The 27,531-nt window shown below is 52.9% G+C and overlaps 1 protein-coding gene across 1 annotated transcript; it reads left to right on the top strand.

Moving 5' to 3' along the window:
- Window positions 1-19,472: 19,472 nt before the first annotated feature.
- IL1B (interleukin 1 beta) lies at window positions 19,473-24,802 on the top strand. The gene is made up of 7 exons (XM_004475744.3): window positions 19,473-19,542; window positions 19,942-20,003; window positions 20,476-20,530; window positions 21,683-21,887; window positions 22,228-22,383; window positions 23,426-23,556; window positions 24,136-24,802. The coding sequence occupies exons 2-7, from the start codon at window positions 19,957-19,959 to the stop codon at window positions 24,346-24,348; spliced, it is 807 nt and encodes a 268-aa protein (XP_004475801.2). The 5' UTR covers window positions 19,473-19,542; window positions 19,942-19,956; the 3' UTR covers window positions 24,349-24,802.
- The last annotated feature ends 2,729 nt before the right edge of the window (window positions 24,803-27,531 follow it).

Raw genomic sequence — 27,531 nt, 5'->3', positions numbered from 1 at the left:
TCTGATTGCATCACTGTTTTCAGTTTTCCTGGGTATATTTCAGTAGAAAGATTGCCAGGTCATACCGCAGTTCTGTATTTAGCTTCCGGAGGAACCACCAAACTGTCTTCCACGGAGGTTGCACCATTTTACATTCCCACCAACATGAAGGAGTGTTCCTATTTCTCCACATCCACTCCAGCATTTGCTTTCTGTTTTTTTTCCTTTTTTCTTTTTTTAGTAGTGGCCATTCTATGAGGTGTGAGATGATATCTCATTGTAGTTTTGATTTGTATTTCCCTAATCACTAGTGATATAGAACACTTTTTCATGTGCTTTTTTGCCATTTGGAAGAAATGTCTATTTAAGATTTTTACCCATTTTTTAATTGGACTCTTTGCTCCTTTATTGTTGAGTTGTATGATCTCTTTATATAGCGTGGAAATCAAACACTTATCAGATATGTGATTTCTAAATATTTTCTCCCAGTGGGTGGGTTGCCTTTTGACAAAGTCCTTTGAAGGACGAAAGTGTTTATCCATTTTTTTCTTTCATTGCTCATGCTTTTGGTATAAGGTTTAAGAAACCACCACCTACCACCAGGTCTAGAAGATGTTTCCCTACATTTTCTTTAGCAGTTTTATGTTCTTTGATCCATTTTGAGTTAATTTTTTATAAGGCGTGAGATAGGGTTTTCAGTATATAGAGAGCTTCTTTGTCCCTCATAACTGTTTTTGACTTAACCTTGTAACTGTTTTGACTATTGTATATGTTATTTGAATAGCTAGCCCAGCTCCCTTTTGGTTACTATTTGCCTGTTATATATTTATATCCTTTCGCTTTCAATCTACTTGTGTCTTTGAATTTAAGGTGAGTTGCTTGTAAGTGGCCTTTAGTTGGATCATGCTTTTTAGCCATTCTGCCAATCTCTGTCTTTTGACTGGAGAGTCTATTTATATTCAAAGTCACTATTGATACTGCAAGACTTTTCTTCTGCCATTTTGCTATTTTGGTAAGTTTTATGCCATTTTTGACCCTCAATTCTTCCATTAGTGCTTACTTTCATATTGATTTGATTTTTTGGAATTTTACCATTTTGATTCCCTCTCTTTTATTTTCATTTATGCTCTATGGTTTTCATGGGGCTAAAACTTAACATCCTAAATCTATGATAGTCATGCTTAATTTGATATCAATTTAATAGCATACACATACACTGTTTTGATAACCTGCAGTCTCTCCCCCCATTTGTAATACTTGTTGCAAATTATATCTTTATACATTGTACATCCCAATCCATAGATTTATCATTGCTTTTTATGCATTTACATTTCAGAACCTGTGAGAAGTAAAAAGTGGAGTAATGTAGTGAAAAACACAATACAACAATACTGGCATTTTAATTTACCCATATGGTTACCTTTACTGGAGGTCTTTGTTTCTTTATGCTGCTTCAATCCCCTGTCTCTGGCCCTTGCCTTTCAGTCTGAAGAACTCCCTATTAGCTTTGCTGTGGGCAGGTCTAGAGGAGAAAAACTTCCTTAGTTTTTATTTATCTGGAAGTATCTTACTCTCTCCCTTATGTTTGAAATAAAGTCTTGCTAGATATAAAATTCTTGGTTGGCAATTGTTTTCTTCCAGCTCCCTAAATATTTGGTCCCACTGTTTTTGCCTCCATGGTTTCTGATGAGAATTCAGTATTTAACCTTATTGGACTCCTTTGTACATAACTCATTGCTTTTCTCTTGTAAGTTTCAGAACATGCTCCTTATGCTTGGCATTGGACAGTGTATTAGTCATCCAAAGGGGTGCTGATGCAATATAACCAGAATCTGCTGGCTTTTATAAAGGGTATTTATTTGGGGTAAGAGCTTACAGATACCAGGCCATAAAGCATAGGTTACTTCTCTCACCAAAGTCTATTTCCACATGTTGGAGCAAGATGGCTGCCAATGTCTGCCAGGGTTCAGGCTTTCTGGGTTCCTCTCTTCCTGGGACTTGCTTCTTCCTGGGCTCAGGGTTCCTCTCTTTCTGGGGCTGGCTTCTCTTTCCTCTGTGAACTTACTTCCCGGGGCTCCGACTTAAGGCTTCAGCATCAAACTCTAACATCAAAACTCCAACATCAAAACCCCATAACTCTGTCTTTTGCCATGCCTTTTATCTGTGAGTCCTCATCCACCAAGGGGCTGGGACTCAATTCCCTGATGATGCGGCCCAATCAAAGCCCTTATAACTTAATCACGCCCAGGTACAGACAAGTTTACAAACATAATCTATATCTATTTTTGGAATTCAAAGCCATATCAAACTGCTGCAGATGGTTTGATTGCTGTGTGTCTGGGTGTGGTTCTCTTGGAGTCTGTCCCGTTTGGGGTTCATTGGGATTCTTCACTGTGTATATTTATGTCTTTTGTTAAATTGGGGAAGTTTTCTTCTATTATATCTTCGACTATTTATTCTGCCTCCTTCTCTCCTTTTCTTGGACTCCCGTAATGCTATGTGTCCTATAGGTCCCCTGGGTTCTGTTTGCTCTTTTTTATTCTTTCTGCTCCTCAGACTAAATCATTTCAGTTGTCTTGTCTTCAAGACTACTGATTCTTCTTTCTGCCAGCTCCAGTCTGCTGTTGACTCTCTCTAGGGACTTTTTCACTTCAGTCATTGTGGTCTTCCATGCCAATATGAGGCAGGTTAGTATAGGGAAGAAAGACCAGTCACAGCTGGGACCCGGCAGAGACCTTGGCTGTGAGAAGCCACTAGAAAGCCCTGCTACTAAAAGCAAAGCTGGAAAGACCCCGCTGAGAGTCAGGCTACAAGGTCCTCTTTGAAACTTTTTCCAGGTCAAAGGGAAACCTTAGATAATCCCAAACAAAAGACCTACCATTGGCCCCCTGAGAGCTAACAGGTGGGGTGACCAATCAAAACAGCAAACAGCTGGGGCCCCTCCCCAAAATTAGAAGGGGGAGGAGGAATGGTCTTAAAAGGCCTGAGCTGGGCCCCACGTCTCACCCTGTAGCACACCTGCACCCCAGTTTTGGGTTGTGTACTTATCATTTCTAGTTTTCTTGTTTCTTAATAAACTCTGTACTCCCTTACCTGCCCTGTGGCATGTCCTTAAGTTCTTTTATTTGACATAAGCCAAGAACCTAGAAGCCCAGAACCCAGAGCCTTCTGTTAACATATTTGACAGGCCAGCCAGGAGACAAAGAGGCAAATAACGCTCCCCACACCCTGCGAAGACTGTTGGGTCTAGGCTTTTAAATTGAAGTCTGCCTGTGCCCTCTTGTTCTATTAGCAAGAGCCCGACTCCCATCCCGGGCCATGCTTGGAGGTTTGTTCCATGCTCAGCCCCCAGGATGTCCTGAGATTCTTCTTCGTCTGTTCCTGCAGGGCCCCTGAGGTGGTTTGCCTGTAAGCTGCACAACAGTCAGTCTCTGCTTTTTAAAACTTGGCCCTGGCAGTGGCCGTAACAACTCCCTAAGACCTCTGCAAGAGTAGGCCGAAAGAAAAGCCCCGAGCCAGCTCCATTCCTAGGGGAACTCCCAGCTTGGAAGCTTTGGTCTGGGAACCAGACCCAGACGTCTCCCAAGACCTCTAAGGCTCTGGGGACACCCAGAGACATAAGGATCCTGATCCCCAGAACGTGGGGACAGCGAGCAGGGCTCCCAACCACACACTGGCTTGACCAGGAAGCTGTTCAGCGAGGTCTAGCAGCGGGACGACACCAAGACTGACGACTGTGTCTGTCCTGCTGGGATGATGGTGGCTTCTCCAGCATGCCAGCAGACTCCCCGTTGGGGTGTCTTCTCAGGGATTGGGATGACCTGCCTACTGATGGTCTAAAAAGGAAGAGGCTAATCTTTTTCCTGCCAGACCATGTGGCCACAGTACAGCCAGGAAGGACCTCTGCATGGAACCCTGAATTCCAGCAAAGTACATATAACAGGAAAGGAGACAGGCAGAGCGGAGTGCCAGAGATCAGGTGGTCTTGTCTCCTTAAGGCGTGAGGAAACGCACTACCCAAGTGGTCAGTTTAATAAGCTCAGGGAGACTGCTCTGAGGCAGGACAAAAAGCCAGACCTATTTCAGGGAAGGCTGGTAGAGCAAGAAAAACACCCTCCTGAAGATCCCGACTCTAGAGAAGGACAGATCTTCCCAGGAGCTCACGTGATCAGCCAGTCTGCTTCGGCTATCTGTAGGAAACTGAAAGGAACTTTCCCTGGGCCCCCAAACTTGCAGCTTTCAACAAGTGAGACCATCCCGCCAAGACCGAGAAGGAGCGCTGGACAGGCTCTCCTCCCAGCTGCCACTGCTGAAGGCCCCCGACCCCAGGCGCCAGGTCAGCAGGCCCTGGCCCCAAGCTGCCTCCCCACCCAGGCCTCCGCGGCCTGAAGCCACGCATGAGCCGTCCACCAGGAGGAGCCTCAGGTGACTCTTGATGTGGCAGGTAAGATCATTGATTTCTTAAGTAACAGGGGAGCCAAGCTCCAGAGGCTCTAGCCTCTGTTGTGCCTAATAAGGAAGGAATGGGAATCGAGATCTAGGACACTTCCTAAACCTCTCCCTCACCTCTGGCCCGTGATTTAAAAGGTTCCTGGCTTCCTGGGCCCCTGCACATTCCCTTGTGACACTCCAATCCTTCCACTGGAAAAGCCTGGCAGGCCTTTCCCCTGGCGGGAGATAGCTGTGGAAGGCAACCCCAGGGCGCCCTAATGTGCCTGTCAATGGGGCAGGGCTTCTCTGGACCCTTAGCTTGTACCTAGCAGCTGCGCGGGGAGTCTCCTGGAGGAATAAAGCTGGAGGCTCCTGTGCCCGAGCCGGTGGGGGCGAGTCCAGGGACCTGTGGGAAGAAGCAGGGTGGGGCAGGAGTTGAGAGAAGAATGGAGGCAAGACAGGGTTCTGATCAAGCCTCGTTTATTGGAGGTAGAACATGGGAATATATAGAGAGGGAAGGGAACGTGTACATATGTGATAGGCTGGTCTTGTGGGTGGCAGACGTCCAAGGAGGGGATTGGCCGACAGTTCGCACCGGGTCTGCGGAGTTTCGTGCCTTGTGCATGCGTATTGCTGTGGTCACCTGAGTAGTGGTGGGAGGGGGAGAATGAAGCAGGGAGGAGAAGAATAAGGAAATGACAGGGCAGATTTGTGAACTCCGCCATGTTGTGAGAGGCTCTAAACAGACCTCACAGCGGGTGGCTCCCCACAGGTCCCCCTTCTCTGTTTAATTTGTTATGAATTGAAGAAAGGAACAGCCGGCGATGGCTCATGATAGAGCAGGGCTTATTTTCAGTAGTGGCATGCGGCTGCAAGGTGCTCCCGTGCTGAAAGGGGGCTGTGCCTGTCTTAGGTCAGGGCTGCACCTGGTAAGCGATTCGTCTTACCTGGCTTGCGATCAATCTTACCCATCATTGGGAATCACGGCAGCAAAAGGCCACGTCCCTGTCTTATGTTGACTGATGGGTTAGCCCAGTTGCCCGTCATTGGCTAACCAGTCCAGCGCCTCAGCAACAGATGGCTTGCAATTACAGCAAGTTATAATGGGGAGCCCTCATAGACCGTGTATAACAAGCATGATGTACTGAGATTGGTGGGTGTGGTCATCACACCCATCCTAGTCTTGTTTGGCCAGGGTGCCCGCTGCTCGTATGAGCCACTACACTCCTCACAGAAGCTGTATTTCTTGCCGAAGCTGTTCAGCAATATTAATTAAACAGAGAAGGTTAAGCCGTGATAACGGAGGTGGTGACTGTAAGGAGAAAACAGGCAAAGAAATGCTATTAGGGTACAGGATAGCAAATGAAACAACATAAGAAATTCGCATTTTCAAAGGTTGGTTGTTTGTTCTTCAGTCCGGAGAGGTTGGTACTGATGAACAGTGGCAAGATACATCATGTGGGCTGAGATTTGCTTCATCCTTTTTTGGAGAAATTTAAGGAGGCAAGGTGAAAATGCACAGATTAATAGGAGAGCGATTAGGGGGCTGAGGAGGGGACCTAGCCAGGTCACGAGAGGGGAAGTGAGCCAGGCGGATAAGGAGGAGGTTGATTGGGAGGGCAGTATTCCTTCCCGCAATTCTCGCAATTTCTTAACATTTTGCTCAACAATACCATATTCATTTATGTAGTAGCAGCATTCCTCTTGGAAAAAGAGGCAGGTTCCCCCTATTTAGCTGTAAGTTTAAGGCCCTACGGTTTTGTAAGGCTACTTGGGCGAGGGATGTTAGTTGCCGCTGCAGAGTCAAGAGACTGCGCACTGGATTCTAGGCTAATTTGTCGTTGTTGTTCAAAGTATTGCAAGCTGATGAGGCCATGACCAAGAGCACCACGTGCTGTGGCAGCTGCAGCAACTGAACCTGTGAGGCTAATTTTTTACCAATATAGGGAGGAAGGCGGCGCTCTTTGACACAGATGGGGATAGTAAAATTTTTAGTTTGCCTTCTCCATAGTATGTTAGTTGCGGGGTAATGGCTACTAGGATGCAAGGCCTCATTTTTATAGAATAGAGCATTTTTGGGTTATAGTTAATTTTCCAACCACAAACACATAAGGATCTCTTACACATGCCTGAAGATGATAAATTTGATTTAAATGCAGATATTGACCATTCTTACTATTATTCCCAATCCATTCTATAGTAGGAGCTATTCCTAGAAAAGCTTTCCACAAATTCTTTTGTTTATGTATAGATGTAATATTACACCATGGAGAAGGGATCCATTTCCCTTTTGGCTCCCCACACTCCCGCAGGAGGTTTCTGCCACGGGCAGACACTGGGAGTTTTGCGTGAAGGTGATTCTAAAGTCAGGTCATTCCCTAAGCTAAGGGAGTGTGTAAAATTCCCTTTTCTGTTCTAACCTGTGCTTGCTTTAACTTTGTCAGTCTGCTTGTGCCTAGGAGCTTATAAATCAGATTTGGGGTTTGCCTTGTACAAATTGGATAATGGTAAAAGCTGACCTAAAAATGAGTCTTAAAATGTTAATACTATCTTTTTTTTTTTTTAAATTAATTTATTTATTTAATTCGCACCCCACCCCGGTTGTCTGTTCTCTGTGTCTATTTGCTGCGTCTTGTTTCTTTGTCTGCTTCTGTTGTCGTCAGCGGCATGGAAAGTGTGTGTGGCGCCATTCCTGGGCAGGCTGCACTTTGTTTCGTGCTGGGTGGCTCTCCCTACGGGTGCACTCCTTGCGTGTGGGGCTCCCCTACGCAGGGGACACCCCTGTGTGGGACGGCACTCGTTGCGCGCATCAGCACTGTGCATGGGCCAGCTCCACACGGGTCAAGGAGGCCCGGGATTTGAACTGCGGACCTCCCTTGTGGTAGACGGACGCCCTAACCACTGGGCCAAGTCTGTTTCCCATGTTAATACTATCTTGACAATTGGATTTGAGGTCAACATCACATGGAATTGATTCACCTGCTGGAAAAGCGGGAAAACTTAGCAACATTAATAACAGATTCAGGGTTCCACACAGAGGCCACTCCTGGCCATACTGTGGCCACATGATGTGCTAGGAAAAGATTAGCTTCTTCCTTTTTAGACCATCAATAGGCAGGTTGTCCCAAAACATCACTTTTCTTTCAAAGTGAAAACTTACTAGAAACTATAACTAAGAGTTAAGATCATTATATAGATGCCTTTATTTTATAAAACCACAGAAAGGATGATATTTGAAATAGCTATGCCTGGGTGGATTTAGCCTAGACCTGCTATGGTGATGTTACTCTTAGGCTCACTTACCTTCGTTTGTGGTTACTTAAGTCAAGCCTCGCCCTCCTGTGTGCTTGCTCTTGTGATGGTCACTCTACCCTGCGTTTGCCTTTGCTTATGGTTATTTCAGGGCTGGCCCACCCTTGGGTGTACTTGCCCACCACTTGATGGTAGCTGCTATTCTCCCGTTTGTAGCACGGCAACTTCTGCCCCCTATGGCTCAGGGGAAGGCGAATTTGAGACCTCCTGTCCCCATCTTTCCCCTGGTGTCACTAGCCGTGCTTTCTCTCGTGATTATCCAGGTGTGCACTGGGTAGCTGCCTGGTGGAATTCTCGACCCTTGGGCTTGGACGTCCATTTTCCAGTCCAGCGGCTGCTGGAGTCCTGTTCTCTCTCAGGACAGGGAAGTGGGGGCCTCCCCCGTGAGCATCGAGGCTCCTAAAAGCAGGGGGTCATGAGAAAAGCCAGCTTTCCCTGAGATGTCAGTGACCTCAGCGAGTGTCCCCTGGAATTCGTGCTGCTCATCCGAGGTCTGTCCAAGTCAAACGGGAGATAAGCAGAGCTCTGAAGTCAAAGAAAACGTTGTAAATTGTGTTTTAAAGAATTGGTAACAATATGATTATAAGCCAAAAAAGAAAGAACAAAATCCTTGTTCAAAACTTCATGGTCACAGTGCAAGTTAGAGTAATTAGAAATAGCCTTCAAAGCGGTCTTTTAAATGTTATTTTACAGTTAAACTTATTTTGTAAGAGAATGAAAATTGTAAGTAACATTAGTGAGTTGTGTGTTTCTGTGTCTAACTCTGTGTCTATTTGTTCAGTGTATATCTTCATACATCAGGATGGTAATATCAAATTAACAAATGAAAAACTTTAAAAGAGCTCTATTCAAATTGTTAAAAATTAAATATGTGTTATGTATGTGAATAAATAATCCTGGAGCCCAAATTAGGCTAAACAGGATGGAAAGGTCATATAGAAATCTGAACATAGAGACTATTGGGAAAGGGAAAAAATCATTTCCTAAGCTCTTTGACCTATCCAGCCTCCAGGGCCTTTTCTTTGCAAGAGCTATGAAGGAAGGGCTGGGTGTGACAGATTAAAGCTCTATCTTCTGGTCCAGGGAATTAAGAATCACAGCTTGTTTCCCCAATTTAAACCTTTTAACAGCCTTAACATGAGAGTAATGAATAATCCAATACCAAAATTTAGTAAGTAAAGGAAAAGTCCTTGAAAGCTACAGAAAGATATTTTCTAAATTATGAAGAAAACAAATTAAACAATTATAATTATTCTAGAAGATGGCAGTCAGTATGCTTTTAAGATTGTTCACAATTTTAGAACATTATTAAAGAAAAAAAGAGGTTTCAACCTCCTGTGAAGGATGTAAAAAGAACATTCCTTGCATAAAGTATAATGGTTTCAATTTTATTTAGTTTGGGTGAAATCTCCCTCGGTTTATAGGATACTAAAAAAATAAATTAAATCTTTAGGATGATGAAAGTTCTAAGTTTGTATTTGATGACATTAAAGAAGGAAAGGTAGACGTGTCCTAAAGTAAAATGATCAGTTTTCATAGAACAGAGTGACGAATGCAAGACAAGACTCCTAAATGGGTAAAGATAAATTTCATGGGTTGCTAACTATAATTTAATAAGCTTACTTAAAGGTAAAATAACTTATGGTTAATTATAAGGAATTTGCATAAACATTATCTAAACCGAAGTACTTAAATGGCTAATTCCAGGAAGCCATTATTGATTAAAAGTGTAAACTGACATCAATAACAAAAAGTAACTTCATAACAGGGAAACCTGTCAGAGGCCACCTCAGTCTGCATATTAAAATGGTGGTAAGGGATGATAACCTTGATTCCATTGGGAATCTTAGGTTTTCATAAAATAATGGAGAAAGTAGTTTCTCCTGTACTGCTAAAGTAAAATACCTGTCAATTAATGTTACCATGGTAAAGATGTAGAAGTAAAAAGCAAAGTGCTAAAATAGTTAAGTACATTTGATATGTTATAAACTGCACTGGAGGTATTTAAAATTAAAAGAGATAGAATTTAGTATTGTCAAACCACCTTCAGTGCCCTGCATGGTACTTCTCCACTTGAGTTATTGGCTAGGTCAGTCCCTACAACCCCAAAAACAATAAAAGTATCTACCACAACTGGTCATACTCCTGAAATGGGTGGAAAGCATGTTGCAGTTTCAGACTCCTGTGGCAGCCAGTGATAGGTCAGTATGGCCAGGTTTACCATGGCTGTTGCCTCCAGGCTGGTTCTGTTTCTTCGTGCTGAAGGGAACTCTGCACCAGGCTGGTGACGCACTGGAGCGTCCCTCCAAGGATCAGCAGCACTGCAGCATGCTGGCTGTATGAAGGACATACAAGTGGGGCAACAATTACCAGAGCGTGAGAGTAGAACTTAAACAAACACAATTGGCATTATGGCCATGGAGAGACAACAGGTAAGGTATTGCAAACCTGGAGCTTAGAGCTATTAACTGCAGGTCAAAGGGGAACTTGTGCATTAACTAGTATTAAGTGCTATACCTGCTTAATATAAAAATATCTCTTCTATTCTAGATCATATGCAGAAGGATACTGAACATGTTAAAAGTCTTGGTAAACTTAATTCATTTCCTAGGTATTTAATGAATGTGCCTATAAGATAAAGGAATGGCTCTCTTAAGTACTGTCTTCATTTTGCTTGCCATATGCTTGTCTTGTTGTTGCCTACACTGTCTTTGTGAGTTTATTCTAGGCAGTGCCTCTCTCCATATTTCTCATAGGTGTCCGAAGCATAACCACCACCCTGGCAGCTGAGGTTCGTAGTTTATACCAAACCTGGCATGTCTACCACTCTCTCTCCCTAGAGCTAACCATCAGGAAATAACTCAAGGAAGAAGGCTGTTTCCATCAACTTGGTGAGGAGGCAGCCTCCGAAGGCACCTGCCCTTTCTCGTTCTCATGGTCTAGTATGTCTTGGCTGTCCCCTTTTTTGGGCCAATTTACCACCATCCTTTTAGTAGGATGATGTATTTTAAATTCTAACTAAGTTTGTTTCTTCCAGAATCATTACTTTCCAGAACAAGATATTTGGTACATGGGGATTTCATCCAGCTTCAACCATGGCACTGGACCTGTCTTCCCTCAACCGCAACAGAATAGCCAGAGGGTTTTACGCCTTGTCAGACTACTCCCCCCTAACCAGCAGGAAGCAGCTACAGGAGAATGACCATTGCCCCTCAGCTCCCCCTAGGAATAAGGGTGTAAACTCTCTGAGGAGGGAGTTGAGGCAGGTTAATATAGGGAAAGAGGGAAAAAAAGTCATGGCGAGGCCATGGCAGAGAACACGGCTGTGAGAACCTGCCTGCAAACCCCCTGCTACAAAGAACAAAGCTGGAAAGACCCTGCCGAGACCCTGGCCATGAGGTCCCATTTGGAACTTTTTCCAGGTCAGAGGGAAACCTTGGATAATTCCAAACAAAAGGCTTCACCATTGGTCCCCTGAGAGCTAACAGGTGGAGCAGCCAATCAGAACATCGAACAGCTGGGGCCCCTCCCCAACATTAGGAAAGGGGAGGAGGGAGGCTTTGAAAGGCCTAACCCGCCCCCCTACCCTGTGCACACCTGACCCTGTAGCATGCCTGCAACCTTCGCCTCGGGTTGTGTACTTACCATTTCCAGTTTCCTTCATTCTTTTTTTTTTTTTAAGATTTATTTATTTATTTATTTATTTATTCCCCCCCCCCCACCCCCCACCCCGGTTGTCTGTTCTCTGTGTCTATTTGCTGCGTGTTCTTCTTTGTCCGCTTCTGTTGTTGTCAGCAGCACGGGAATCTGTGTTTCTTTTGGTTGCGTCATCTTGTGTCAGCTCTCCGTGTGGGCGGCGCCATTCCCGGGCAGGCTGCACTTTCTTTCACGCTGGGCAGCTCTCCTTACAGGGTGCACTCCTTGCTGTGGGGCTCCCCTACGTGGGGAACACCCCTGCGTGGCATGGGCACTCCTTGCACGCATCAGCGCTGCGCATGGCCAGCTCCACACAGGTCAAGGAGGCCCGGGGTTTGAACCGCGGACCTCCCATGTGGTAGACGGACGCCCTAACCACTGGGCCAAGTCTGCTGCCCCCTTCATTCTTAATAAACTCTTTACTCCCTTGCCTACCATATGGCACGTCCTTAAATTCTTTTATGTAACATAAGCCAAGAACCTAGAAGCCCAGAACTCAGAGCCTTCCACTAAAATATTTCTGTTTGGTTCCCTCATATTGTTCACTCAGTTTTCCTGGCTTCCTTTACCTCTTTCTCTGTGTTTTTATCTCCTTGATCATACTGAGGATCATTTTTTAAAAAAGTCTCTGTCTGGTAAGCCCAAGGTTTAGTCCTTTTCATTGATGGTTTCTGGATTTTTATTTTGTTCTTTTAAATGGACCATCCTTTCTTGTTTCTTTGTCCTGTAATCTTTTTTGCACATTGCACGCTTTAATATTTTAAAGCGTCATCTCACTCTAGAATCGCCATCACAACAGTGAGCGTACACAGGGGCAAGGGTAAGTCTGGGGCACAGGCAGGGGGGGCTCTCCTGGCTCTGGGGCACAGGCAGGGGGGGCTCTCCTGGCTCTGGGGCACAGGCAGGGGGGGCTCTCCTGGTTCTGGGGCACAGGCAGGGGGGGCTCTCCTGGCTCCAGTGATTTCAGACGTTAATTTTTTTGCTATTGGTAATAGAGACAGCGTCTGTACAAACATGTAGATACAACCATCTGGTAATAGAAAACGCATCTGTATATGAGTCACTAATCTAAATCATTTGTCATTCGTAGGTTTCCAGCGGAGTCCTGTCTCTCAGTTTCCCTGGATGCTCCCAGCCCCGTCCTCCAGCCAAGCCGCTTTTGGCTCCAGCTGCCCAGGGCTGGAGGAGGGGCGCCCAGGCCTCGGGCACGGGGCAGCAGTCTGGCCAGGTCAACCCAAGGGATTCTGGTTTTAAAGGGAAAGGAAAATTGATTGATAAAGAGGTTGTAAAAGTATAACTTTTAAGAAGTTAAAAATGTAACTGTCTTAAAAATGCATAGTAGCTTATGACAAAAATTATTTAACTCATTACTGAGAAAACCAATTTGGAGCAAAGCCAGTTCAAAGAGGATATGCAAGACACATGGTGTATATATATATCTATAAGTATATAGCTGCAGATATAATTGGTGGAATTAAGACTGCTACAACAAGATATCAAAGTTAAATAAATAAAAATCTGGAAACCACTGATAAGGATTTAATATCCAGAATATGTAAAGAAATTCTACAGCTCAACAACAATAAAAGAGACAGCCCAACTTAAAAATGGGGGGTATGGGAAGCAGATATGGCTCAAGTGATAGAGCTCCTGCCTACCATACGGGAGGACTGGGGTACGATTCCTGGGGCCTCCTGGTGAAAAAGAAGAAGGCTGGCGAATTCCTTGAGGGCCTGTTGTGTCCAGAAGAACATGAGAGTTAAGTGACCTGACGACCGCACAAGGATGCTGGCCCAGCCGGGGAGATGGGCTGAGGAGGCAGAGCGCCCCGTCGCCTCGGCCCGCACTGCGCAGCTGTCTTGGCAGGGAAGCCAACTGGGAAAGGCGCCCGGCGGGGCCCGTCCTGGCAAGCCTGGCCGATGTGTGCGCACCGCCGGGCGTGAGCTCAGGCCGCCTTCCCCAAGGGCACCGCTCCCATCTGACGCCCAGGGCCGAGAGCGCCACCCGGCCGGTGGCGGGGCGTCCCCGGGGCCGCGCTTGGCGTTCCTGGGCACTGGCGGATGGCGCCTGGTTGCTGGGAGCCCTGCGCGTGAGGCTGAGGTCGGGAAGGTCGTCCTCTGGACTCAATCCCAGAAAGAAGTGAGAGGCGGCCGCGCCCCAGCCCAGCCTCCTGGGCAGGAGCCGGGGGCGGTCCCCATGCAGCTGACCCTCAGTATCCCCGGGCTAGCAGGACAGCGAGGAGCACTGAGCGAAACCGGCAGGGACCACCCGGGCTGGGCCTGCCCTAGGGAACCCTGGAAATCGCTGTGGGAGAGAAACGGCAGGGAACTTTCGGAAGGCGCTGCCCTTCCTGGGTGCAGTGTCTCCCGGCCCTGAAAACCTCACGAGGCCGGCAGTCCTGGGAGAGCAGGTGGGCTGCACGGACACCCGAGCCCTGCGAGCGAGTCGGCCGAGCCCCGAGGCCGGACGTGCTCTCCTCCTCCTGGCACAGAACCCGGCCTCTCGGGCCACTGCCCCCCACCTCCAGCTCAGACGCCGACTTTCTGGGTAGAAGCTGTCCCCGAGCAGCGCTTCCCAGCTGGTCTCGGTGCTTGTGTGGCCTCGTGAGTCCCTGCTTTCCGCCAGAGCTACCCTTCTCTGAGAAGCACTTTCCTGTCGGGGGGTGCCCTCCCAGTGGCAGCCCTGCTGGCTCGTCCACTAGCGCAGCCGGCCTCTGTGGAGCCCCAGGGTGGGGGCTCCCAAGCAAGGAACGCAGGGCATGGAGTTGCATGGCTTGGGGAGGGGGCTGAGCCTCGGGGGGCGAGCTGGGTCCAGCCTAAAGAACAGGGTGTGTGTGGGCACAGGGGCCGGGAGACAGTGCCTGGGGCTGGCAGGTGGGTGCTAGGCCGACCAGAGCCCGGGAGCACGCGGGGCTTGTCCATAGCGGGTTGGGAGCTGTGGGCAGGCTGTGGTCAAGCCCGGATTTGCTGTGGAGGGTGGTCATGGGCTACAGGCGGACGTGGCTGGAGAGGCTCTGGCTGGGAGCCGGCCGGTCAGGCCAGCAGCTGAGCGGGAGCGCTGGGCCCAGAGGCAGCGAGAGGGGTGGAGAAGCCTGCAGCCCCAGGCCTTCGGGAAGGCGCACGGAGTGGGAGCGTGTGGAGCCCAAGGGGTGGCTGGGGCGGCGCTGGCGTGGCAGGGAGCTGAGGACCCCTCCCAGTGAGTGGCCTAGCCGGACGAGAGGGGACAGTGGGACCCGGCACGGAGGGCCTTCCCTTTAAGTGCTTTTGTGTTATTTGGACCTCTGGGAATCAGAGTGCCCATGAGCAAAAGCCTAAGAAAGATGGTTTAAAAACCACTCTGAGTTTTACCATATGGCTTTTTGTTTGCTCATATCATCAGTTACCTTTGGCACATCCTTTCTAGGATTTCCACTCCTTGTGAAAACCTGTTTTGAGAAATGGGTCCTGTGGGATAGCCGCACAGATTCCTTATGGAATGTGTAGACGTGCGACTCTCTAACGCCAGGCTGGCAAATCCTAGAACGTCCTGTGTTCTCACAGCGCAGTCAGACCCTCCTTCCTGTGCAGCAGGCCGTTAACCTTCTCGGTTCCAGGGACCCCCTGCTGGTCGGGTGAGAGCCACAGACCCTTCCTAAGTCCACCCGTGCTGTGCATTTATTAAATATCCACACCGGCACCAGCATGTCCCCACAAGAATAATGGTTTTTCAAAAACTTACATTCACGCTCACGGACCCCGGTTAGGAACCCCTGCTCTGGCGGCGCGTCCCAAACAGGCAAACCCTGGTCTTGCTGAGAACTTCCTCTCCCAGAAGATAGAAACTCGATTCCAGCCAACAAGGAGGAAGTGACTGGAGAAGTGAGGTTAACAAAGCTCTGGAAGGAAATGGCCAAATCACCTTTGATTTCGCAATAGGGAGTAGAACACCAGGCAAAGGTTCATCTTGGGTTTTCAGAGAAAAGTTTATCTTAGCACCATTAAAAAAAAAAGCATACCATTCCAAGGACAGACGCCCGAGGGGGCTTTTTTCCCTGAGAGTGGGATAACAACATCTTCAGGAAACAAAAGGGCCAAAGGAAAGCCGGAAACGGAGCTGCAGTTGCAGGTGAGAAAGTGAAGAGAAATAAGGAAGCTCAGGAAAGCGGAAGAGAGAAAGCTGAAGGCCCTGCCTGGAAAGACCCCGGGCTGCCCTGCGGGAGGAGAAGCACAGCGCTCAGCCAGGAGAGGAGAAGAGGGGGCAAGACCAGAGCTTACCCGAGCCCCAAAAGGCAGGGTGGGGACATTTCGGGGCAGAGGGGGAGGTGGTGAGTCTACAAGTCAGTGTCGTTCAGAATATAATTGCATCGCCCGGAAAAGGGTCTGCAGGGGGCCGGCACACACAGATGCGAGAGGCGTGAGAAATGAGGCAGAGGGTCCGTTCTGGTCAGGCAAACCTGGGCTGGAGTCCTGGTCCTAGCACTGCCTGGCACGTGCATTGCGGTAAACCACTTCTCTCAGCCTCGGTTTCCCAAGAGGTGAAATGGGCCAACATGACTTACCTGAAAGGTTCCTGTGAAGAGGCAATGAGGAAACACAGCTGGCACTTAGTAGGTGCTCAGTAAGGGCAATCTTATCCCTCCCTCCTCTCTCGCTTCCCCTCTTTCTCTTCCTCTCTCTCTCCCTCTCTCTTTTTCTCCCTCTCTCCTTCTCTTTCTCTCTCCTCCTCTCCTCTCTCCCTCTCTCTCCTTTTCTCTCTCTCTTCCTTTCGTTTCTAAATTAGTATCTAAGAAAAGATGGCATAATAATAATAACGGTCTAAGACGGGCTGCCCGGCCCCCTGCAGGCCCGTGGGGTGCCCACGCCCTTGCAGACCCCCACGCCTGCCTCCCGCTGTGACAGACCCCGTGGCACAAAGCCCGAGCGGTCACTCCACTCCAAAGACGCTTCCTGAGCTCGTGCCTGGCTCACCCCATGGTGAGTGTGGAGCCCGAGCGGGGGAAGCGCGGGCAGCTGCCTGCCCACCCGCCTGAACGGAGAGGCCACGCAGCGCCCCTGGCCCCCCGACACGCCCCGTGCCCCAGCGCAAGCCGCCTGCCCTGGGCCGGGAGGAGAAAAGCATGTCCCAGAGTCCTGTCTGCACCCCAGGACCGGCCCGAGAGGCAGAGGCCGAAGGAGCGGCTCCAGGAGGGGGGGCCTCGAGGCGGAAAGCCAGGCCGCTCCGCCCCAGCTCTGCCCGGCAAGGAGGGGGTAGCCCAGATGCAGAGGACCCCGCGCTTTCAGAGGGCAGGACCCTGGAGGGGCGCAGGGAAGGGCAGGCTGAGCCACGAGGGGGTGAGGCCCGAGGCAGCGCGGTCCGGGGAGACGGGGGAGCAGGGTCCTTGAACCCTGTCCTGAACAAGGGGCGAATGAGGGAGGAACGGGCACCACAGCGAGCAAATGACTTTACCCACGGGCACGTGAGAACTAGGCTGCCGCTGTTTCAGGGTCTTCTTATAAAAATGACTGAAGACCACTGAGGCGAGGCCAACCTAGTAAGAGCTGGGAGGCCAAGTCACACTTGATGACAAGGTATTTGGCACTTGCGGCTCCGAGCAAATGCCAGCTCTGGCTTGGGGAAGTGGCCTCACGGAGGCTGGAGGACCCTGTGGCCAGGGAGGCCTTGGCGACTCCAGCCAAAGAACCCCCCAAATCTGAGCTTGCCCTGCCCCACGGCACCCCAGGGCCGCGCTTCTCCCTCCCCTACACCGTCACGCCTGCTCTCCCTCCTGCTGTTTTTCAGCAGGTTCTACCACCTGCTGGGGTCTGAGCAGCCTCCGTGGGAAGACGGTTCCATGCTTGTGAGCGTTGTGCAACACGCCTGCTTGCCAGAGCAGACGGTTTCACTTCCTGAGATGGATGAGGATGGTGCCCGTTTCTGTGGCCAGGATGAGACACGGCGGCGCTGCAGAGGCCGCTGCGTCAAGGGGCATTGCCTCATGGCTCCAAAATTTCCCTCAGGCAGAAAGATTCGTGAGCTCATGCACCCTGGTGTCTCCTCCTGGCCCAGGACTCCTCATCTGTGCTCACCTGTGGAAAGTGGTCTCGGTCCCCCTGCACCGTCCCGCTAGGTCCCCCGAGCCCTGCGGCTGGAAGGCCAGGTCCTGCAGTGCCCCCTTAGAGGCAGTGGCAGGGGAGCGCAGAGCTCCTGAGCCACCGAGGCCCAGCACTGCCTCGGGCTGCTTGCCTGCCTCCTGCCACCAGCCGCTCCGCTCCTAGCCAGACCTCACAGGCCTGGCTCCTCCAGGAGGCCTGGGGCCAGGGGCCTGGGGCCTGGGGCCAGGGGAAACCCCAGGCAGGCGGGCTCCAGGGGAGCAGGCTGGTGCCGCAGCCCAGCTTTGCAGGGTGATCCAGAGGGCCCAGGGCTGGGCGCTGGCTCTTTACCCAACTCGAGAGAAACCGGATGGGGTGCGGCTCTTAGAGTCCCGGTGGAGCGTCCGACGTGCCGGGGGAGCTCCCGTGTCCGTGTTCCTGAGGCCGAGCCCTGGGGGTCCGCACGAGGGTGCAGCAGCTGCCGGGGGCCGGAGCCCACTGGAGCCCCCTGGGCTGCCACGTCCACAGCACAGCCCTCTCCCTCCCACCCCTCGAATCCGGGCTCTCTCCCTTGGACAGAGCAGTGGATGGGCCCTTTCTCCCTTCCGGGCAGCAAATCTCTATCACCAGGCACAGCCTTCGTTCCACCTCGGAACTGGGGGAGCCACGGGCGGGCAAGGCTTCCGCTCAGCGTGTTAGCAGAGTGTGCCCGGGGCCGGGGACCCCGTCCTAAACTCCCTGCGTTGTGGCCAGGTCGCCCATTCGGTCCGCACACGAGGGCCTGGCCAGGGGCAGTACCGGGAAGTACCTGGGAACAGCACGCAGGTGTACTCACCAGGGGCAGTACCCAGGGGAAGTTCCCAGGGACGATACCTGGGGGCAGTACCCAGCAGGCAGTACCTAGGGACAGTACCCAGAGAGTATCATGGCAGTTGCTAGGGGCAGTACCCACCTGCAGTGCCCTGCGGCAATACCCAGGGACAGTACCAGAGGCAGTACCCAAGGGCAGTATCCAGATGCAGGAGTCAGGTGTAGTACCTGGGGCAGTACCCAGGGCAGTACCTGGGAGCAGTACCTGGGCAGTACCCGGGGCAGTACCTGGGCAGTACCCGGGGCAGTACGCAGACGCAGGCAGGGGACTAGGCAGGGCAACGCTCAGGGCAGCACCCGGGGGGCACCGCCCTGGGAGCTGTACCTGGGGGCAGGCCCTCTGGTGGCCTCTGGGTTTGAGACTGGTGACTCTTGGAGTGACTAGAGATATGGTATCAGCTGGATATTCTTATAAAACAAAACTTGGTGTTTCAGCGCTAACGCCTTGCCTTTGGGCTGGGAGCACCCCTCTGCACCTAAACAGGGAGTCTGGCCGTGACAGCTTGGCTTACCCACAACCATTGCAAAGTACACCTGAACGCAGACTTGGAAACAAACGGTGTCCCTGCTGATGGGACTTTGGCATGTTTCAGCACGAGATTGTCCGGGGCACCTGTCTCAGGTGTGTCCAGGTTGCCCAGCGCCACCAGGAGCCTGCTCCCCGCCTCGAGAAAGGTGCTCCAGGGATGCCTGGAGCTGACCGGGAGCTGCAGGGATCACCACCTGCAGAGCAGGCTGGAGGCTCTCCACTTCCAGTGAGAAGGTTCCCAAGTTGCGGCAGGATACAGAGGGGGCATGTGCAGGGGCATATCTGCCTGCTCATTTTGCCCCAGAGCTGCTCAGTGACGATATTCTTTTAACCTAGGAAAATCCAATATTTTAATATTAGCATCATCTGCCCAATGGTTGTCAGAAAGACAATGTGTTTGCATTGATGACACATTTGCAAAATGTGTCATAATTGGCCAGCACTTGCCCTTCCGTGTATTCAGCATTATTTCGGCTTAGCAGCCCTCTGTCCCAGGAGTTCCCACCAATCCCTTTTTTACTTGATTGTGAAATCAGTGAACCAAAGGGGAAATTTCTCAGCTCCCCACTTCTGCTTTCTAGGCTATATTAATACAGCAGGGAGGGAGAATCTGGCAGACAGCAAATCTCTTTGGGCACAGCAGGTCACTGTTCTCTGCAGCCAGCTTTCATTTCTCAGGTAGGGTTTTAACCAGCTCTTCTGATGTCCTAGGGGAGGCTCTCTCTTTCCCTCTCTGTCTGTCTCTCTCTCTGCCTCTCTCTGTCTCTCTCTGGCTTTTTGCAGAAATGCTGGGTGTGCTATAATGCAGTGCCTTGTGGAATATTTTTGGGAATGAATAGTACTTACCTAGCACCAGGCACGTGAGAGCTGAGGGCCGAAACCCCTGCTCCACATCTGGCTGCTCCTGGTCAGAGTTTCGTCTACCAAATGCTTCCCTCTAGACCCCAAGGAAGCACTTCCATGCATTCCCTCGTTCATCAGAAGGTTGTTTCTCGGCAAGCCTGCTGCATGCTAGGTCCTGAGGGAGATGCAGTTGTGGGTGGCCACTGCAAGCCGCTCTTCCTCCTATTTGCACAGGTTTCTGAAGTGGCCATGGCAGCGGTGGTGGAATGTGCTGGTGACGTGATGGATTACTACAGGTCAGTGGGAGGCCGAGACCATGAGCCCCGATGGAGGTGGCTTAACCGTGCCTGGGGGTCAGATCTGCCTCCTTCAGCGGAGGCAAGGCTCCCGGTCAATTCACTGCCCACCGCACGTCGAGGCTGGGGACACTCAGGCTCCTGGGTTAAGGGGTTTCCTGCAAACAGCCGATAGGAAGAAAAATTCCTGGTGGGTGGTAGCCGGCACCCTTTTCCAAAGTTTGGTTTGGGTGAGAGGAAAGCTCTGACTTCGAGGGCTCTGCCAGGCCGGAGGCCGGGTGCTCCAGGCGCCTCTGGCGGAAACTGCTGCCTGCTCTGCGCCGCCCGTGCCACCGTGGAACTTGCCAGGAGCCTTCAGGCCCCTCGAGTGGCTCGCGTTCTGTAGTTTCCTGCTAACAGTGGAGGCCCTTGGGCAGCAAGGAGGCACACGCCTGCCGGGAGGCTCCTTGAGCTTTCTCTGTTCTCATTGCAGCAGCAGCAACGACGACAGCCTTTTCCTTGAGATGGACGGCCCCAAACAGATGAAGGTGAGGCCACGGCCCCGCCCCGCCCCTGCAGGAGCCCTGCCCGGGAGAAACCCCAGCCGAGGGTGGTGGTGGTGTTTGGTGTGGGACGGGCTCGGGCTGCTTCAGTGGGTCAGGCGCAGGCGGCAGGGCCTGCTGACCGCGCCCGTGCTCCGCGGAGGCCGGAGCTGGCGGCCGTGTCTGCTGTGGTGGGCGGCAGGCTGCGAGGCAGGGCCTGGTTCTCCTTTAGGAGATGTTTTGCCTGCCTTGGGCCTTAGTCACCTTGAACCCCAGAGAATTCGGCCTTGTCAGCTGACGAGTGTCCGTCCCCTGCAAGGTGGAATGGCCGTTTGTCCTCTGGGTGGAGCTCAGGACAGGCAGAGGTGTTGTAAGCAGAGACGGGCCTGGAACCTTACCTCACTCTTCAACCTTGGGCAAGTCACTTCACCTCTGAAAAATGAGACGTGGGCCAGACGTCTCCCAGTTCCCAGACCTCGCCCGACCTTCCGTTCTGACGGGTTTAGTGGCAGCTGCACTTACGCAGCAAATGGGCTGCTTCGACCAGTCTCTCCTCCTGCGGGGGCCCTGTCAGCTTCCAAACGGCCCTTCTCTTCTGCGGGAAGCTGCCTAAGGATCCAGTCCCCAGGCTTGTTTCACGCTCGCCCAGTTCCAGGCTCGCTGCTGCGCGGTTAGCGGCCGCCCTGTCCGTCAGGCCTTTAAACCAGCCCCGGGGAAAACCCAATCATTTCCCTGAAAAATGGGAAAGTGGGAATGTCTTTCACAAATAGTAACCATTCTTACTGTGTTTGCGGAATTCCTATGAGACAGCTTTCTGAAAAAAAAAAAAGGCTTGTGCAGAAAAACTGACAATGTGTTGAACAAGCCTAGATGAGGCAGGCATATTGTGCTCACCATCGTCGCCAAAAGTTAACTGCACAGCATTAGGGTCACAGAAAGCTATAAAGAGGGGAAGGTAGGAGCAGTTTTGGGCCCGGCAGGGCATGCACAAACACGGCGGCACACACGAGCGCTTTCTTCGAGAAGCGTGGCCGAGCGGCACCTGCCTCTCGCAGGGCTGCGCCGGTGGGTGAGCCACTCAGCCGCGGCCGTCTCTGATGTCACCCTGGGAGTTCCCTGGCTGACGTTTTCTCCCACACGCTCCTGGTCTCTCCACAGCACCGGTTTCAGGACCTCGACCTCTGCTTTCCCGGAGACGGGGCGCTCCGGCTCCAGGTCTCCCAGCAGTACCTCAACAAGAGCTTCAGGCAGGTCGTGTCGATGGTTGTGGCCCTGGAGAAGCTCAGGAAGATCCTGGCTCCCTGCGCGCAGTACTTCCAGGACGGAGACCTGAGGGACATCTTCCACTGCATCTTCGAAGAAGGTACGCAAGAGCCGGCAACGCTCGGCCGGCAGCTGCCCCCTGCAGTGCAAACCCTCCAGGTGGAGAGCCAGCCGAGGGGGGAACAGAGAGGCCGTGCAGCCCAATGCCAGGCGCCCCCGGCCACAGCTCAGCCGCCTGTGCCCTCGCTCACAAGCCCCGCTGGGCTGCGCCCCGTCGCAGAGTGGCGTCCCCGCCGGTGCAGAGCAAGCTGCAGCGCCCAGAGCTCCCGCCCGGCCACCGCCCGTCCCGGGCTCTCTCCCACCAATGGGCAGTAGGACTTTGGCCGTACCTGCCCAGGTGTGCCGCCACACGGGTCCTTACGATCTGCTCCACGTTTCAGAACCCATCAGCACGTGGGACGACGCATACGTGTCTGACGCGCCGCCGCGGTCCCTGAATTGCAGGCTCCGGGACGTGGAGCAGAAGTGCATGGTGCTATCTGGCCCGTGCGAGCTGCAGGCTCTGCACCTCAACGGGGACAACGTGAGCCGCCAAGGTAACGGGGCAGCCGGCTCCACCCCTCAAGAAGCGGGGCAGGGGGGGCACACCGCCCACGTCGGCGAGCTCAGCTGGCCCTAAGAGCACAGGCCTCTTGTTGGGTCCCAGCCGTAAAGCAAGCTGGGAGCTCACCTACGTGAGGAAGAGGTGTGACGGTGAGATTAGTTTGCTCGAGCACAGCCCACGCTGCGGTCCGGCCAGGCCCTCGGTGGCCGGGTGCTGCCCGAGCTCCACTGCGCTGGGCTGGGGTGAAGCTGGGTGGTGACGAGGGCCCAGCCCCGCCCCCGACAGCCGGACCCCAGGGGTTCCCTGTAGGGAAATTCTGCTGGCAGGCAGGACACACATCTCTCTGCTGCCACCGGAGAGGGTTCAGGCTGGAGAGCCGTGAGTTGGGGGGATTTGGCTGGTCTGGCCACTGGCCTCTTTCTGCCCATCGAGGCTCCAGCCTGAGGCAGGAGAGAGAAGGGGCAGCCGCAAGCGCGGCCCGTCCTCCTCCAAAGCCACTGTCCTTGGAGAGCCCCACGCAGGGGAGCGCGTCCCGCTCAGCTAGGACAGAACGGTCCTGTTTCCTGAGAACCAGGCGGCGAGGGTGGCCTCAGGGCCCCAACTGCTAGGGCTCTACTGAAAAGACCCCAAGGAGCCACGTCACCAAGGAAACCACTGCCCTTCCCAGCTCTTCCGCGGTGCCCGTCGGCGGCTCCATGCCCCGCAGCCGGCCCTGGTCCCTGAGATCTTCCGGGAGCCCAGCTTGACCTTTCTTGTCTTCAGTCTTGGTCAAGTTGCTCTGCTCCCGCCAAGGGCACCTCGGGCCAGTCGGGATGAGACGGCCTCCCCCTTCCTTCATCTGACGCTGGCCTCCCTTCCCTCTGCCTTGCCGCTGCCCTTCGCCCTGAGGAACCTGGCCCACCCGACGCTCTCCTCTGAGAAGCCAGGTCCCCTAGGCCCGGGGCACCCTATGGGCCCCAGGAGAAGCTCCCCCTGGGTGTGGGGCCCTGGCTTGGCCCGCGCAGGTCCCTGAACCCAGGCCCCTTCCCCTCCAGTGCTGTTCTGCATGAGCTTCGTGCAGGGGGAGGTGAGTCGAGAGAAGATCCCCGTGGCCCTGGGCATCAAGGAGAAGAGCCTGTACCTGTCCTGCGTCATGCGCGACGGGAAGCCCACACTGCAGCTGGAGGTGAGTGGGGGCTGGCCCCGCGAGCTAACCCCCGGCCTCGTGGCTTCACGGCAGCCCCTTCCTCCCCGGGAAAGGCTGGGAGCAGTCTGTGTGTGTGCACGTGTTGCCACAGCATTGCTAAATGTGTGCCACGTAGGCACAGAAGGTCGTGTCTTGCCGACGCTGTGGAGCCCACAGACACCCTGCTAGGGCGGCTCTCATTGGATGGGTGATAGACAGGAAGCTTATCACCTCACCTGCACCCCCAAAACCACACCCCTCCAGCTTCCCCAGCAAAAGATTGATTTCCAAGCTGATGCCGCTCTAGCCAGGGCCATAAGGAAAAATTTGGCAGAAGTTCCTGGAAACTAGGTATTCCTAGGAGCTTTAAACCCATTTTCACCTCTCTCCTGAGCCCCACACAGTGTGCTCCCCAGCATCTGGGACTGCGTCCCCGAGAGCGGCCAGGGCCCCCCAGGACCTGCACGAAGGACACTCGGGGCCCGCGCCTGCGTCCGTCTCCTCTCAGCACCCGGCGAACGTCTTGCCAGAGTCCGGCCCCGCTCTTCACAAAACGTTCTTGTTTCTATTTTGCTCCAGACAGTGGACCCCAGAAGTCACCCCAAAAAGAAGATGGAGAAGCGCTTTGTCTTCTACAAGCTGGAGATCAAGGACAAGGTGGAATTCGAGTCGGCCGAGTTCCCCAACTGGTACATCAGCACCTCCCAGGAGGAGGAAATGCCCGTCTTCCTGGGGAACTCCAGAGGCGGCCGGGACATAGTGGACTTCACCCTGGAGGTCGTCTCGTCCTGAGCTGCGGGGCCGGCGCCGGCGGCCGGGCGGCCGGCACGCGAGGCTCGGAGCCGGGGGCCGCCCTGTGCCCCGCGGCCCTCGCCCCGGCCGCGCCGCTGCCTCGAAGCCGCCCCGAGAGAGGCAGCCGCAGGCTGGGTTCTGAGAAACTCTGCGTCCTTCGCTCCAGCTCGCGAAGAGCGGCTGTGTCCCTATTTATTTATTTATTTGCGGGTGGGCTGATTTATTTAATTCAGGTGAAGCAGGCTGGGAAGCGGCAGTGTCCGCCTTGAAAGCACTCAGTCTTCAGCTTCTACAGAGCCGATTTAATCTGGACGCGCGTGCTCTGTCTTTATATCAAGTCCTGTCGTGGACGCTGAGAAGATAAGCTCAGATTATTTAAGTGGCAATATTTATGAATGAGGGAGTGTGGTCACACTGCTTCAAGGGATCTGAAATAAATTTCACTGAAAATTAATTTTCCTCTGCCTGGTAATTGACTTCTCTTGGATTTGACACAGAAGGGTGAAAGGGGCTCTGGGCATCCCCCGGGGGCTCAGCGCCTGCCCCTCACTGCCAGCGCTGCAAAGCCGAGTGTCCCCATCGCTCCCCCTCAGGGCTGTTTTCTAGCAAAAGGGCATTTGGTGCACGAGCTTCACCTGCGAACGCGGAGGCTGAAGCAGGCGTCACAGGAAGGGAGGGCAGGCGCAACACCCGCGTATCCAGCAGACGCTCACCGGGCAAATGCACGTGCCGGGGCGGGAAGTGCAGAGACGGGGGTGGGGGCTCCCGCTGAGGCGGGACAGGCGGGCGCTGCGCGAGCCAGAAGGAGGCGGCGACAAGCAGAGGTGAAGGAGAGTGCGAGGGGGCATCAGGGAGCAGGGCTGTGGTCAGCGTGAGGGGCGGGCCGGGCCGAGAAGGGTGAACTGGGGGTCCCGGGAAGGAAGGGACGGGCCTTTCGGACCGGCCAGCGAGCCAGGTGGGGGGCGCGCCGGCGAACCAGTAAACGCCGAAGCAGAAAACGACCCAGAGGAAAGACGTCTGCAAGGCGCGCCCCGGCGGAGGGAGGGTTTGGAGGGTTTCCGTAATCAATGAGCTCCCTCAAAACGCTGGAAAAACCAAGAACGAAACCCAGCACGACGACAGGCAAGGAGGAGAGCAGGCTGTCCCCAGAAAAAGAAACACCGCGGTCCTGGGTGGAGTGAAAACGCCCAACATCGTAATGGGAAAGGCAGAGAGAAGGCCCCAGAGCTAATGCCTGCCGTGCTGGCCTCCTTGGGGAGACCCCTCGCGACGTCCCGGTGGCCGCGTCAGCGGGCGCAGCCCTTGCGGAGGGAACTAGGGTAGTAGCTGTGGAGACTGCAGATGCACCTCCCCTGAGGGGGACGTGGAGCTGTGCGAAATTACACACACCAAAATTACCCACTGCCCGGCCTTCGTGGTGCAATCAAGGAGATGGACCTGCGTGCAGTGGAGCCCCTCGCAGCTGCAAGGGAGAGAGAAGGCGCTGCGCTTCCGGAACGTTCTTCAGGGCACACGGTAACCGAGAGTGTTTATAGGCTGCTAACTTTCACATACCAAAGAGGCTTGTTCGTATTCAACTTGAAAATTTCTGGAGGCTACTTAAGAAATTTAAGTCAAGGCAGGATCATACTTTTTAAAAGCCTTTTGTGAAAAAGCCCAAAACAAGCATGATGAGAGCAGGGAGAATGATGAGGACACGTGGTTCAGGGAGCCCGGGAGCACTGGCCCTGGAGCACTGGCCCTGGAGCACTGGCCCTGGAGCACTGCCTGCCTCCTCCTCGTGCTCTCCCGGTGCCCGCCGCCTGACCGGCCTCCCCTGCTGCCTTCGGCTGCCTCATAAGGCAGAGGCTGGGGGGTCGGGGCAGCCTGCGGCGCCCACCCCTGCCTCGCCTTTGCTGGGCAGAGGGCAGAGGCCCCTGGGAGCCTCACGGGCTGCTGCCCTGCTCCCCGCTGAGCCAAGCAGTTCCACCCAGACGTCCCTCCCAGGAAGAATGACAAACTGTGAAGACATCTCACCTCGTGAGAAGCTAGATTCCACATGACGTACGTGAGCATAAATTGCTACTCTACTTTGCAGAGCAATTTGCCAGTGTCTAATTTTTTATTTATTTTTTAACCTGCCCTATGACTCAGCAATTCCACTATTTGGTATCTTCCCTTAAGAAACACTGTAGAGGAGCGGATGTAGCCCAGTGGTTGAGCGCCTGCTTCCCACGCACGAGGTCCTGGGTTCAATCCCCGGTACCAACTAACCAACCAAACGGACGCTATAAGCATTTGCAAGGAAGGTGGGGCGGGCAGGTTCAGGCCAACTTTCTCAGGTAATGAGGCGCTATTCACTCTTAAACTTGACATCGTGTAACTTAACTACTATGACATGAAACTAATGCAACTTATGTCCTGGATTGAGGTAAGATAGGGAAGAAGACAAGCGTGCTCCTGACAACGAGGAGGGCGTGTTCGTGACCTTCGCCGTCCCTGGCCACGGGCCGCAGAGCGTGTCCATCACGACCTTCTCCCGCTGCTTCTGCTGGGAAGCGCCGCCGTCCCTCTCTCCAGCCCCCACCACGGCCACCTGCACCCTGCAGCCTCAGAAGCAAAAGGCAGGAGCTCCTTCCCCTGCCCGCCGCATCAGGAGGCAGCTCAGGCCCAGCCACCACCGCGCTCCCTGGTGCTGATGGTCGCCCCGAGAAGCACCTGGCCACAGTGTGTGCCGGCGCTGGACGCGTAGAGCACCCGCGCACACAGGGTCTGGTTTTAAAATGGACCTCCCTGGACTCTGCCTGTTACCAGGACCCAGCCCAGGAAGCAGGTGTGGCCGAGCCGTGGCAGCCCAGCCTTGAGGCTGGGACACTGGTCTTAAAAAACCACAGCAGATGTGTTGTTTACAAGAATTTTGAAAATTGTGATCCCTCCTAAACACAGATATTTTAGGTTAATATCTAAAATTTTCACTATAATTAAAAATAATAAGTTGCGAATGTTGTTTCCAGAATGTTGTAAATAGTGACATTTTAAAATGGAATTGTTTTACTGCCTTTGTAAATGTACCCAGCAAAATCCCAGTATAGTTTCCTACTGTAATCCACCTAAAAATTACATGAACATATTCAACACTCAGAAAATTTACAGCATTCTTTTTTCTTCTTGAACTGATATTTCTACTCATTTCACCAATGACAT

This window comes from Dasypus novemcinctus, chromosome 17 (genome assembly GCF_030445035.2).
Source record: "Dasypus novemcinctus isolate mDasNov1 chromosome 17, mDasNov1.1.hap2, whole genome shotgun sequence".
Lineage (NCBI taxonomy): Eukaryota > Metazoa > Chordata > Mammalia > Cingulata > Dasypodidae > Dasypus > Dasypus novemcinctus.
The sequence above is the reverse complement of the archived record's forward strand: the minus strand, read 5'-3'. Positions and strand labels throughout refer to the sequence as shown.

Bases quoted from the DNA above. Each gene is read 5' to 3' on its own strand.
- IL1B (XM_004475744.3), top strand. From the start codon at position 19,957: ATGGCAGCGGTGGTGGAATGTGCTGGTGACGTGATGGATTACTACAG. The intron at 20,004-20,475 runs GTCAGTGGGAGG...TTCTCATTGCAG, and splicing joins GACGTGATGGATTACTACAG to CAGCAGCAACGACGACAGCC. The intron at 22,384-23,425 runs GTAACGGGGCAG...CTTCCCCTCCAG, and splicing joins GGACAACGTGAGCCGCCAAG to TGCTGTTCTGCATGAGCTTC.